The sequence below is a fragment of the Oryza sativa genome, chromosome 11, assembly GCF_034140825.1.
Source record: "Oryza sativa Japonica Group chromosome 11, ASM3414082v1".
Classification (NCBI taxonomy): Eukaryota; Viridiplantae; Streptophyta; class Magnoliopsida; order Poales; family Poaceae; genus Oryza; species Oryza sativa.
Window position 1 is genome coordinate 1,121,530 of NC_089045.1, and position 14,437 is coordinate 1,135,966.

The window sequence follows — 14,437 nt, forward strand, 5'->3', positions numbered from 1 at the left end:
CAGCCAGCATCAGATGCGAGCCCCATACACTCAGGTGGAGCACCTCAAATGTGAAGATGAAGCTGAAAATGACATTTTTGGTACGTGTTTGGTTCTGTTTCTAGCTTAAGGCCCTCTTTATTTAGGCTTAGGTTTATTGGCCTAGACTTTTAAGTCAGCTTATTGGTTTATATGATTTATAAGCCGGTGGATTTAATGTCCTAAGTTTAGTAGTTGAGTCATACATCTACCTCACATAAGCCAAAAAAGCTTCTCCAACCTAGCTTTTGGCTTAATAGTATTAGAGTGGCTTATGGTTTCAAAAAAGCTAAACGGAAAAGCTGCTTGTTTGTTTAGGCTTAGACTTTTCGACTTATAAGTTAGCTTATAAGCCTAAACAGAGAGGCCTAAAGATACTACTACTGTCTATTGTTGATATTGAATACGGAGTACTAGCATTTCTTGCCTTCGTGATGGTGGTGTATGCAAAAGGAAACTTGATCTGAATGACCCAATGAAACAAGTAACATAGTCAGCACTCAGCACAATGACTAAGGTTTTCCTCTTCTTCTTTTTTTCCTTGTTACCCGGGACAAGTATGAGTGACAGTGTGACGCTGACACCAATTCCAGCAAGTGGTCAAAGAATAATAGCAAAAATATCTCAACTATACAGAAAACTACGAATGAAACTGGAAACTAATTTTTCAACACAAAATTAATAAGACTTTGGAAGCCAGTCCAATCGGGGCATTTTGTGTGGTTGTTACTGAACCTCTGCTTCTTCCTCTTCCCTCATTCACAGGCATAGGGTTTCGATTTCAACTCATTTATGGGGTACCAGGCAAAAAAAAAATCGTGCGTTTAGGAAGCAAGGTAACAGAAAAGAACAAATTATAAAAGGAAGGGTTTTTTTCTACAACAAACTGAATTTACAACATGTTATTTCCGAGTACACTACACAAACAGGATGTCAGCAAAATACAAACAAATCCCTCCAAACTGTGATTAAAGCGCCATCTCTGCTTGAAGTTTGGTCAGTTCAGCCAAATCATTGGCTGGTTGAGATGAAGTTGTAACTCTCGCTGATGGTTCCATGCGTGTACTCTGAGGTGGTTCAGGCAGCTCATGGTCGAGCTCTTCCTCCTCCAGATCTTCCAGCTCTGCTTCTAGTTCATCCTTCAAAATAGAAAATATGAGAGTCAAACATCTTCGGAAAATTGGCATCGTGTGCAATTATGTATTTTGTGTCTTGGTGGCATGCCTATTTCGAGTTAGATAATACCATCTTGCACACGTTTTAATTGACGCCAGAGGGGAAAGAGATAGATGAACAGTACCTCGTCGAAATCAGCAGAAGCGCCAATTGGTGTTGCAAGTGCCTCCTGTATCTGCCTCATATTTTCTGTGTGTTCATTTGCCTCTTCAATGGCATTTTCAATGTCATCAATACTCCTGTGAAAGAAATGTTGTTATCAGTTGATCCAAGCACATGCCTGATGCTAACTAGACTGTTGCCTCCTGTATGGATTAACTGACACTCTTGCTGATTTTAACTACTTGCTATAAGTTTGTATCTATATTTAAGTTCATAATGTGAAAGACAAAAGGAACAACAATACAGTAGAAATGTACACACATTTGGCATTTAGAGCATCTTATGCTTCTGAATTCATTGTATTAACGATTCAATTTCAGAAACCATGAATGGAGGGCAATCAGAGACTTACACTGACTGATGAATAGCTTTGACAGCAGATGATCCAGAGCGCAAAGCATCAACGGTATCTGTGGTTGCCTTTGCGCTCTCAAGCATTATTATCTACCAAAACAAACAATTTCCTGTCAATTTGAATTTATAACAACCTTCTGGAATATCAGAATGCTTCAAAAGTCAAGATTGAATATGCGCCCATATATCTCATCACCTGATCATGAACTCGCAATTGGAAATTTGCTAGCTGCTCAATTTGTGTTTCATACAGCTTCTTTTTCTTTAGACACTGAATTGCAGCTGCAACAAACAGGTACTCTCTCATATAGTTTATAGAAGTGTCACAAGCTTGAGAAATATTTTTCTCATCATTAAGGAACCATTACCATAGGTACACATGCAAGATTACTGACCCACAGTTTTTCTACTCTGTATCATACATGAGTTGATGTGCAAGATTACTGACCCACATATTTTCTACTCTTTATCATACATGAGTTGATGGGTAATGTAAGACATGACCAGGAAGCTTGTATTTGGCCATAACAAAACAGGGTAACTGCTATTGTTCTTTACAGGCTTCTTAATCTCCTAGTTGCAAAGTTCTTCAAGTATTAATGCATAACAAACAAACATCTTCAACAAGTTTATGTATTATATACATTTACATAAAAAATGTGATATAAGTGTAAATGTTTCTTAACAAACAAAAAAATTTCTTGAAAGAAATGCTTACCGCTTTTGTTCTTAGCTTTTGTATAATCCTTAGCCTTTTCAACTTCTGCAGAAGCCTTCTTCTGAAGAAAGCACTCTTTCTTCTCCAGCATTTCTAGAGTCTGCACATGCAAATTGTATTAAAATTAGGCCGCAGTGAATGGTACATATAAGATAAAAAAAATCAGTTCTATTTATAACTGGAGCAATTATCTCGTTAGTATCAGCTGAAAGCTCCTTAGAATATAAGAGATTTCCATCTTCTTTAGCTAAACTAAGGCTCTCTTCAACATTATACATCATTTTTGTTGTGATACTATATGCAGCAATAGCAAACCGAAGGCATAAATATTGATACCACTTCAGCAGGGACTAGGCTGGAACAATAGCGATCACCCTAATATGAAGTTTGTTTTTCCTTTTCATAAGGCAATGATTTTTTTCCTCAAACATACTTTACTATTTTTTTTAAAGTTATTATATGTCTACTGAGAGGTAGACTGAACTTCATAGTGATAAAGACTAAGAACAAGAGTACATCAGAAGTGTCACCATCAACAATGTAGCTTATAAGCTTATTATTTCCTTGTAAGTTTTAACAGGAAAGTGCTTTATAAAATTGACTAGAGGAATCCCAGATTCAACCAAGTATATTCTTCTAGATGCAGCGCAACTAACAGTCAAGATATACAACTGGCTAGCAAGTTTGGCCATGTCAAAACTGAACTTAAGATATTGCTTTTTCATTCAGTATTGTCTTCTAGAGATCCATTTTAAGAACACACAGAAACACAGTCAATCACATTCATTGCTGCCTTCAACATAAGATGGTCAGGGTAGCTTCATGAGATTGGTTTGCCTATTTACTTGGGCAATGCATGGTCATGAGGTTTTGCTTCCATATATTTCCAAGGTGGTCAGTTGTTAAAATAAACCCTTCTTTTTTACTAAAGCTTTTCTTCGGGGATACTAAAACTAATTAGCTATCTCTTCAAACTGTGCAGCCATAAACTCCCAACCCCGTCATGCTAACATTAGATAGCTTGATAATAGTCCCACAGCTGATAAATTTCTGCGGAGACAACACAGAATACAAAGTAATCGAGAATAGAAAAGGAATAAAAGAAAAGGGATGAACAACCTCATGGAGACGATCCAAAGTGGGGAGCGCAGAGGAGGCAGCCTCCTTCTTCTTGCTCTTAGGCTTTGATAGCAGTTTCTTCAGCATCTTCTTGTCACACCCACCTCTGGATTCTTACTGTCAGATGATGATGGCCTATGTTAGGAAGGAAGAGGTGGATGATTAATGGCTAAATCTGTATGGTCGTTCCAGTAGGGTGAAAGACCAAGAGGAGTCGAGGGGAAAGTAAAGGAAATGGAGGTTAGAGTCAGATTCGTTGAGAATTGTAGGAAGAAACAGCAGGGATAGCTTTAAGCCTTTAAGCATGTGAAGGAAGATAAAAGTGGACCTGTGCGCTTACGAAAAAGAAATAAGGACAGTTTCAATGAGATCACTGTCTTGAGATACTTGCTCCATGTTTGACAGTTTGCCTATGTGTGACCACTTTTTGTTCAATAGGTTTTTATTTCTGGAAAGATACTTTCAATGCTAAAATCAAGCCTTGTTGTTACAAGTATAAACAATTGTAATTATCAACTTGCTTCCTAAAAACACTAAGGTCTTAAAAGCATGTGTTGTACACTAAAGACTACCGCAGATGAAAGGGAGGAGGTATCAGTCAAGATAAAATATCAAATTCACTATGTGAAATTTGTATATATTTTGTTGAATAAATTTCAAGCAAATTACTTTGACTGTGACTATTCTACTGCCAAAAGAGGGGTATAAATACAACACAAGAAACACTTTCAACTTTCTGATGACAGAGAACTGTAGTAGGTTATGTTGGATTAGGTGTGCCTTGCATATCTTGGCAAATCCCTGGGCTCCACGTTCATGTGGTTAGTTGAATGTACTCTACAAAGCTTGTTGTGACAACAGCCTGCACCTCTCTGAGACTGAAGTCTGAACCTAATACTCATCCCATCATTTTTCTTACTTGAAACAAATTAAGCTCTTAAGACAATTTTGTAAATAATGCGCTTCTCTTTTTAGGACAAGTAGTTGATCTGCCATTATTCGTCTTAACAAATGATGATGGGATGATACAAGATGCTGTTGGTGTCTTTTTACCAAAGTGGGGGGGTGAACTGCAGCTTGATAAACTTCACATACAACTAAAAGGCAAACAAAGAAGTAGTCTTGCTCCATGAGTTATTTTTCTTGAAAGGATTGAATTGATGCCAAATGGAGTAAAATTCCAACTCCTACATGGCTAATAATAGGCTAATAGCATAGAAGAAAAGGTCTTAGCGAAATCTGGTCAGAACCATCACCGTGTACGGTACAGCTACGAAAGAACAGAAACGTACATGTATGCTTTAGAAAATTCAATTCTCCACATTACATACCAACGAAAGCTACGGATCCACTTGCTCAAGGACTCTCAAATCCCCCCAGACGAGTGCAAACCTGAAAAGAAACGCGTAGGCTCACTTGGTATGCGAACAAACGAACAGCAAATGCAGCAGCAGCATCTCTCCCCGACCTTAAGAATATTGGGAAAAGAAGGGGAAGAAAAACTCCTTACCCCCAGGCCTGAGCGGAGCATACCAACCTTACCTACCAGGCTACCATCGCCCGCATTGACGACGCCGAGCCGTGCGGCCGCACCCTGCACCGCCCCCGGAAGCTCACCGCCGTTTGTGGAAGTGGAACTCAACCCTGAAAGAGGCAAACTGCTTCCGGTCCGTGACACTGCCGGCAACGATGGTGATGCCACCAGACAAATCAAACGGCCCAAAATTTCCGAGGAGGAGTAGGCCTTTGTGGGCCTTCTTGTAAGAGAGACCCATTAGAACTATTTTATATATATATAATATAATGAAAATATATTACATCTCTGGCCTTCTACTCATGGATACACAGCCAACAAATCTATCTATCTATCTATCTATCTATCTATCTATTATATTATTAAAACAGCCTTGAAAGAAGGCACCACGTTCGCTGTGGAGGCTAGAAATTTCCACATTAATCGGAGAAAAAAAAAGAGTCCAAGTAGAAACACAATTTAAAAATAACTGAAATTCGAAATTAAAAAATAAGCAATATTGAAAGAAGAGTCCATATAAGAGCCCAATACGAGATTATTCAAAATTCAGAATAAAATTAAAATAAAATCCAAAATTAGAAAAGAAAAGGAGAGTCCAAATAGGAATACAATTTAGAAATAACTGGAATTCAGAAATAAAAACAAGGAATATTGAGAAAAAAGTCCATATAAGAACCCAATACGAGATTAATTAATATTCGGAATAAAATAAAAATAAAATCCAAAATTAGCAAAGAGAAAAGAAAAGTTCAAGTAGGAATACAATTTAAAATTAACTACAATTTGGAATTAAAAATAAAAAATATTGAAAGAAGAATCCATATAAAAACCCAATACGAGATTAATTAAAATTCAGAATAAAAAATAAAATAATATTCAAAATTAGAAAAACTAAAAGAGAGTTTAAGTAGGAATACAATTTTGAAACAACTAAAATTCAAAAATAAAAAAATAAGAATATTTAAAGAACATTATACGGTATTAATTAATTAAAATTTGAAAAAAAAATAAATTCTAAAATTAGAAAAAGAAAAAAAGATTTCAGTTATGAATACAATTTATAAATAACTAAATTTAGTGACAAAAAACTATTGAAAGAAAATACCATCTAAAACACATGACGAGATAAATTAAGTAACATGTCTACAAAGGAGTAGAGTGTTGGCGGTTGATACGACATATAAAAACTGTTAATAAAACACCAAATAGAATCCTAATGACGATTAAAAGGAGGGACGATGGGCAGGCCATGAAGCAAACAGGCAAGGCGGTTGCCGGGACTTCTAGAAAATAAAAAAAAAATAAACCCCAATGATAATCATATTCGATTTTTAAAATCTTAATGACAATAAAAAGGAGAAGCAGCAGCCGCCGACGGTTGGCGGGACTTCTAGAAAATAAAAAAAAATGAATTCCAACGATAGTTATGTTCGATTTTTAGAATCCTAATGATAATAAAGACTAGGTGGCGGATGGGCCGTAGAGGAGTATAGTGGCATCGTTTGATGGGACTTCTAAAAATTATAAAAAATGAAACCCTACAAGACAGTGAACTATAAAAACTATAAGGTCCAATTTTTAAAGGTTCGAAACTTCTAAAAAGTAAAAAAAAAATCCAATGATAATAATATTCGATTTTAAAATCTTAATGACAATAAAGAAGGGAGACAGCGGGCGAGCCATAAAAGAGTACAATGGTAAAGCCGCTGACGGTTTGGCGGGACTTCTAGAAAGTAAAAAATGAACCCGAATGATAATTATGTTCGATTTTTAAAATTTCAATGACAATAAAGAGAAAAGACAGTGGACGGGCCGTAGAGGAGTATAATGGCGGCGTTTGATGAGACTTTTAGGAATTATAAAAACGAAACCCAATGAGACAATAAACTCTAAAAACTATAAGATCCAATTTTTAAAAGGTTCCAAGGAGAATAAATGATAATAGTAGATCGAGCAAGCAAATAAAAAAGGATATGACATAAGTAAGGGTAGTAACTGGTGTGACTTTTCAAAAACTATTTAATTAGAAATTCGGGGATGAGAAGATTTGTTCTTTCAAAGTCTTAAGACAATAAGATAGCTATTTAAATAATTTTAAGTAAAATCATACGAAAAAATATATGATTTTGTTTGGGTGCTAGTCGCGCAATTACGCGGGCCACCCAGCTAGTTTCAGTAGAAAGAAAGAAAACACATCCAACAAGTTTCAGAAGTTAAAAAAAAAGAATTAAAAAAGATGTGATGGGACAAACCCCCAACTTCCACTAATAAAAGTATCAACTGAAATAACGTTTTCAAAATCACATAGATTCTAGCATAAAATTTCGTAGGTACTACACCATCCAAACTGGAATAAAAGCTCCGTGGCTACCAATTCCAAGAGTGCAACACCAGTACGCATAGCATCATGTTGTTCCTGTGAAAGCATCATACACCAAGAGTGAAGTCGATTGGAACACATAAAGATAACCTACATAATGGTAGATAATTTCTTATGGTTAAAAATTATCGTTACGACAACGTCAGATTGACCAACATAGCGCACTAGTTCCAAATAAAATCATTATTTTGTGGCCCTAGGCACTCCCCTTAGGTTGTGTTCTTTTGAAGGGGTTGGTAACCTCCATACATAAAACGGAGTGATAGATTAACACATGATTAATTAAGTATTAACTATAAAGAACTTGAAAATGTATTAATATGAATTTTTAAAGCAACTTTCATATAGAAAGTTTTTGCAAAAAATTGTATTGTTTAATATTTTGAAAAACGTGCACGTGGAAAATGAGGGATGTGAGTAAGAAACTTACGGGAAAGAACACAACCGTAGCCAATTACCCAAAATATTTTTTGCGTTGCGGGGAGAGGGATATTAAAGGCAAAGGATACATCGCCAAGCAAAACATGCAACATGACAGTAAAAAAAAGATGTTGGAGTAAAAAATAAACAACATTACTTGTTCCCCTCCATTTTCTCTATGTGAGATTATCTTTCGTTAAGATTATTTTTTGTGAAGCAACAACGTAAACACTTTGATTTTTAGTGGTACCTTGTACCTCCCATTGTGGTCCTTTGATAGGCATGCAACCCATCTAAACCTCTACATGCAGAAATCCAAAAATAGCACACTCCTCTTTCCCTTCCCTCACATCGAACGAGTGATCGATGGTGTATCTTATCACTCCTCCCCTCACCTCACCTTACCTGAGAACACCACCCATTGCCGGAGTTGATACCAAACAAGGAATTCATCAATGGCAACGCATACGGTGACGGATCCACTAGAGGAGCTATGGAATCACACAATGTCGATGGACAAGACGCACCTGATGTGCTTCTACCCGAGCAAGATCACCATGGGTGGCGTCTGGACGGGCGACAACCCGCTCGACTTCTCCATACCTCTCCTCCTCTTCCAGATCCTCCTCATCACCTCCACCACCCGCGCCGCCACCCTCCTCCTCTCCCCTCTCCGCCTCCCCACCTACATCTCCCAGATCCTCGCTAGCTTCCTCCTTGGCCCCTCCATCCTTGGCCACCTCCCTCACTTCTCCAACCTCGTCTTCCCTGTCCGTAGCCTCTTCGTCCTTGAGTCCATGGCCCTCCTCGGCCTCGTCTACTACACCTTCATCGTCGGCGTCGAGATCGAGGTCTCCGCCATCACCCGTGCCGGCATCCATAGCTTCGGCTTCGCTGTCGGCTGCGCGCTCCCGCCCTTCCTCGTCGGCGCCCTCACCGGCTACGTCGCGCTCAGCACTGACGACAAACGCAAGGGTGACACTTTCCTGAACAAGCTCTCCTTCCCCATCTTCCTCGGCTCCACCTTCTCCTCCACCGCCTTCTCCGTCCTCGCCCGCAACATCGCCGAGCTCAAGCTCGCCGGCACCGACGTCGGCCAGCTCACGCTCTCCGCATCACTCATCAACGACACCTTCGCCTGGACCGGCCTCACCGTCGCCACGGTGCTCGGCCACTCGCGCTGCACCATCACGCAGACCACGTGGACGCTCACGTCGGGCGTCGTCATCTTCGGCGCCAGCTACCTCCTGCTCCGCCCCATGCTCCTGCGGCTGGCGAGGCGCGCCGCCGAGGGGGAGGCGGTCGGCGAGGACCGCGAGTGCTGGATTCTGATCGGCGTCATGGTTGCGGCGCTGGTGGCGGACGCAGGGGGCACGCACGCCATATTCGGCGCCTTCGTGTTCGGCCTCGCCGTGCCCAACGGGCCGGTCGGGGTGGCGCTGGTGGAGAAGGTGGAGGACTTCGTGGTGGGTGCTCTGCTCCCGCTCTTCTTCGCCCTCAGCGGCCTCCGCACCGACACCGCCAAGATCACCAACATGCATTCTGCCGTGCTGCTCATGGTCGCTGCCATGGTCGCTGCGGTCTTGAAGGTCGCCGCCGCAATCGGCGTCGCCGGTGTGTTTGGCATGCCACTCAGTGACGGCACGTCCATCGGGCTGCTGCTCAACACCAAGGGGATCATCGAGCTCGTCATCCTCAACATTGCAAGGAACAAAGGGGTAATCCATTTTAATTAATCGATCGCCATGCAGTGCATTGCATGTCGTGATTAATTAAGGGTAGGTAGCTTCTTGTGTTGTGTAGATCATGAGTGACCAGTCGTTCACGGTGCTGGTGTTCGTGTCGGCGCTGATCACGGCGATGGTGAGCCCTTTCCTGGGGATGGTGGTGAAGCCGGCGCGGCGCCTCGTGTTCTACAAGCGGCGCACGGTCGCGTGGGCTCACCCGGAATCAGAGCTCCGCGTGCTGGCCTGCGTCCACGTGCCGCGCGACGTGCCCGCGCTACTGACGCTCCTCGATGTGGTGACGCCGTCGAGCCGGTCGCCCGTGGGCGTCCTCGCCCTCCACCTCATCGAGTTCGTCGGCCGCTCCTCGGCGCTCCTCCTCATCAATGCCTCTGCGCCGTCGTCGTCCTCCTACGACGCCTCCGTCCACGGGCGCAGCCACACGGAGATGCAGTTCAAGCACATCTCCCACGCCTTCATGGCGTACGAGGAGCAGTCGGTGGGCGTGTCGGCGCGCACCATGGCCGCCGTCTCGCCGTACGAGTCCATGCACGAGGACATCACCTCCGCCGCGGAGAACCAGCACTCGGCGCTCATCCTGCTCCCGTTCCACAAGTACCGGTCGGTGGACGGCGGCCTGGAGGTGTCCCACCCGGCGATACAGCCGCTCAACTGCAACGTGCAGAGCTTCTCGCCGTGCACGGTGGGCATCCTCGTGGACCGTGGCCTCGCCGCGGTGCCGGGTGGCGGGTACCGCGTGGTGGCGCTCTTCTTCGGCGGGAGCGACGACCGGGAGGTGGCGGCGCTTGCGACGCGCATGGTGAGGAACCCGACCATCGACCTGACATTGCTCCGGTTCGTCCAGAAGGGAGGAAGCTTCACTGCAAGCGAGTTCGACGCGCTGAAAGAGCGGAAGGCCGACGAGGGGTGCCTGCGTGACTTCCTAGAGAGGGCGAACGAGGGCGGCGGCGCGACGGTGGAGTACAGGGAGCGCGGCGTGTTCAACGCGAGCGAGATGGTGGGGGAGATACAGAGCGTGGAGGCCATGGGGAACAAGGACCTGTTCGTCGTCGGGAAGGTGCCCGGGGGGTCCGGGCTGACGGCGGGGATGGCGGAGTGGAGCGAGTCGCCGGAGCTGGGGCCGATCGGCGACCTGCTGGCGTCCAAGGACTTCCAGACGACGGCGTCGGTGCTGGTGCTGCAGGCGTACGGGAGGCCGGTGGCAGTGGTGGGAGCTGGAGCGGGAGCCATGTCGGTGGATTTTGGCGGCGACAGCGTGGCGATGGCGGAGAGGACAGCCAGTGGGCGTAGGCCATGGGCACGACCGGGTGTATGATCATCGATCATCGGAGAATTTTTCTTTCTAGAATTGGTGACCGTTGAGATAGATGTAGGAATAGCTGATAATATGGTGTGGATAATTGCATATTATGGTATAAAATTTATACATAGTGCAAAGCTTAAACATAGTTCTTGGAAAAATAAAGCTAAATAACCATATACTAGCATGTTGTTAATCAAGCAGTCATCACTGCGGTGCAACATTTTGTTATTTAGAGGGCCTGAGGATGAGAACAACGCAGGGAGGTTTGGAAATATCAGAAGAAACTCAGGATCAGTTTCACTTTCAAAAATATTTGTAAAGTACTACAGTAGTACGAAAATGACATTTCACGTGTATAATGGTATGCACAGCATATCGTAGGCCTACTAATTTCAGGCCCAATAAAATTGGAGTTCAAAACAAAAAGGAACAGTGGCAGATATGGGTCCAGATACGCACTGGGCTTAACTCAAATTCTTCAGAATAAGTTTACTTTTACTCCCTTCACTAATGGCTGAATCTGTTTCGCATATACCGGGCCCCCAACTATTAAAACCGGTGCATTTTATCTCCCTTGGTGGTTTTAGAGAGCGGTTTCGCTGACGTGGCACCTACTTGACGGTATTGACCGGGTCTTCATTCCACGTGGCGTTGATGTGACGCTTATGTGGCATTAAAATCAAAAAAGAATGTGCATGACTTATTTGCCATTCACAAAAATAATATTGTGGTACCCACTGACATGTAGGGCCCACATGTCATCTTCTCTCATTCCCTTCTTCCTCCTCCCCCTCTCTCTTATCTCTCTCTCCCCCGGCCTTTCTCTTCACCTGGCCAGAGCGGCGGTGGGGATGGCGGTGAGTTGTGGCGGCAATGGTGGTGGGGACGGCAGCCGCCGCGGGTGGGGGAAGAGAGAGCTTGCCTCTGCGGCCGCCACACGGACGACGTGGGCAGAGTCGTGGCTGCGACATGCCTTGAGGGGGGAGCACACGGGGATGGAGCGGAGGTAGAGCGAGTGTCCACTCGAGCGAGCGGCGCCATGCACGCAGCTGAGGGGGAGGAGGCGGCGGTGGCAATGGTGGTGGGGACGGCAGCCGCCGCGGGTGGGGGAAGAGAGAGCTTGCCTCTGCGGCCGCCACACGGACGACGTGGGCAGAGTCGTGGCTGCGACATGCCTTGAGGGGGGAGCACACGGGGATGGAGCGGAGGTAGAGCGAGTGTCCACTCGAGCGAGCGGCGCCGTGCACGCAGCTGAGGGGGAGGAGGCGGCGGTGTAGCGGCGCGAGGGCATAGGGGGAGCACGCAGCCAGCCTGCACACCATGGCGGCGACAACCGCTGATCCAGCTGTAGAAGAAGGGCGGTGGGAGGCGCGGCTCCACCCAATGCGGACGTGGCGCGCGGTAGGAGATGCGGGCGGTGACACTGAGGAGGACGTTGTCAGGGAGGTCCCCCCACCTTACCCAATCCATGGCGGCCACCATCGGATGCCGCCGTCTTCGCTCCCTGCCACACCCGCTCTCCGCTTGCCCCCGCCGCCCTTCCTCTATCCCCGACATGCTGCTCCCCCCAACCGGTGGCAACCACCCAAAGCTCCCCACTGCCGTCCCCACCATCGGATGCCGCTCCTGAGGTTTCGAAAGCATAACTGGTAAAAACAGTTGTTTGGCCACCCACGGAAAATAAAAATATAAACTTGAAAAGGAGTTTCGAAATAAGCTAACAATCAGACAATGAGAGGAGCATGCATCTCAAGAATATCATCTCTAAGTACTAGAGCGACACGTTTGTCTTTTTGAAGGAAAATCTGAGAGGTCGTATATATTCATTCCAGGTCGGTCGGTCCACTAATCAGACCAGCATCATCACCAGCTTGTACTTTGCTATACATGCGAATGAAAGGAACCAGTCAGGTGTGGCAACCTTTATATTCGTGACTGGATATCATGAGATATGATGCTTCATCGATCGATCGACGGCAGGTTCCAGATCGAAAAGAAGAAGCAGCAAATGCATGTGTTCCTTTTTTTTAAAAAAAAATCGATTTTATGGGGGGTATAAATTACCGGTACCCAAAAAATATCACAACAAATTTCTGAACCTTATATAGCAGGTGGCTTACAAGGTTAATTATATGGTTAGCTTAATTGCATGGGTTGGTACATATATATTTCTTGCTGGACTCTATGCCCAGAGCTTAATCTAATGGTTACGATTAATTAATATACACACGCATATATAGACTTATTAAGAACATTTTACTATGCATTATATATTTTTTAAATAGACGGGTTGTATACAAGCCTCTCATAGTAGCTAGTGCTAATTAACTAGTTGGTATGTACTGCGAAATAGCTTGGTTGGATACCAAATTTAGTCCTACGAATCATTTGATAACTTTAATATAGCACGGTACATATTTGGATTAAGGTCAACCTTTGCCCCAAGTCAATAATAATTTTAGTAGTGCCATAACATATCTAAGATTTTGCACTACTAAAATTTTACGAGGGCACTAACCCAAACAGGCACTAACATTATTTACAATGACATGGAGGATACATATATGTATAGCTATTGCTAGCTACTAACAATTAGTACTAGTAATTCCTAAATATTATAATATTTATACATTGGAAAGGTAGTTGTCCTAAAAGTCATATTTAAGACTAATTAATTGTCCAATCCCCAACTGATCAATTAATCTATGATGCACAAGAGTAGCTACTAGCTAGCTAGATCGTTCTTGGCAGGAAGAGTTTACATGGGTGGAGACATGAAGCACGCAGTGTCACATGGTGGCAGGCAGGTACAAGTACTATGGTACACAGAGCGCAAGACGATCGATATTATTCCAAAGGGCAAAGCAAGTATACAAGGGGAAAGCTGCAGAGGAGAGCTCATACCAAGGTGGTGTGGACTAGCAACGGACAAGGGGAACACGATGCATGTACGCCAAGCGTCGCTGGCATGCGACTCACATCAGATCAGTGGATCGAGAATTAACTACCCATCTACTGCTGCCTGCCTGCCTAACCAGCAACAACATAACCCTCTCGTGACCATCTCATATACAGTAAATCCATTAACATACACACAGGCATATGCGTTCATGGTTAAACATGGTATATATAAGAAACCACATGTATTTAATTTGTAATGTTTAATACTTAATTAATACTGTGTTGTGTGCCAATACCCCCGAGCAATTGGTGCAAGCACGCTCTAAATTCTAGCCCTCTTGTAGCGGCGTCCTAGTTTCTACAAGTTGGCCACGTCGGAGTGTCTAGGGGAGAGGTGTTTCATCTTCTCTCTCACCTTCTCTCCCTAAATCGTGAAGTCTTGGATAGAGTTGGGTTTTGTGTTGATTGTATAGGTCGGGTTTTGGGTGATCTCGGCAGTGTTCTGTTGTTGGTCTAGCGGCGGTCGATCACGCTTAGCAGCGGCCGGTCCGGTGCTAGCCTTCTCCTGGATCTGTGTGTTGACGCTGTCGCTGTGTGGGTGGTGGTA

At 44.1% G+C, this 14,437-nt stretch overlaps 2 protein-coding genes across 7 annotated transcripts; one reads left to right on the top strand and one right to left on the bottom strand.

Annotated features, from left to right (window-relative positions):
* Positions 1-855: 855 nt before the first annotated feature.
* On the bottom strand, positions 856-5,226 carry LOC4349637 (vacuolar protein sorting-associated protein 32 homolog 2). 6 transcript variants are annotated; one of them, XM_026021327.2, is made up of 8 exons: positions 5,085-5,226; positions 4,879-4,939; positions 3,548-3,664; positions 2,429-2,528; positions 1,907-1,992; positions 1,709-1,800; positions 1,319-1,433; positions 856-1,157 (listed from the first exon to the last, which is right to left on the bottom strand). In XM_026021327.2, exons 3-8 carry the CDS (start codon positions 3,632-3,634, stop codon positions 987-989), a joined length of 651 nt encoding a protein of 216 aa, XP_025877112.1. In that variant the 5' UTR covers positions 3,635-3,664; positions 4,879-4,939; positions 5,085-5,226; the 3' UTR covers positions 856-986. The 6 variants fall into 6 exon arrangements, with proteins under 6 accessions (XP_025877112.1, XP_015617672.1, XP_025877111.1 ...); XM_015762186.3 differs by having other exon boundaries at positions 3,548-3,682; XM_026021326.2 differs by having other exon boundaries at positions 5,058-5,226.
* Positions 5,227-8,210: 2,984 nt separating this feature from the next.
* LOC9272586 (cation/H(+) antiporter 15) lies at positions 8,211-11,054 on the top strand. Its single transcript, XM_015760600.3, has 2 exons — positions 8,211-9,599; positions 9,685-11,054. The coding sequence occupies exons 1-2, from the start codon at positions 8,337-8,339 to the stop codon at positions 10,939-10,941; spliced, it is 2,520 nt and encodes an 839-aa protein (XP_015616086.1). The 5' UTR covers positions 8,211-8,336; the 3' UTR covers positions 10,942-11,054.
* The last annotated feature ends 3,383 nt before the right edge of the window (positions 11,055-14,437 follow it).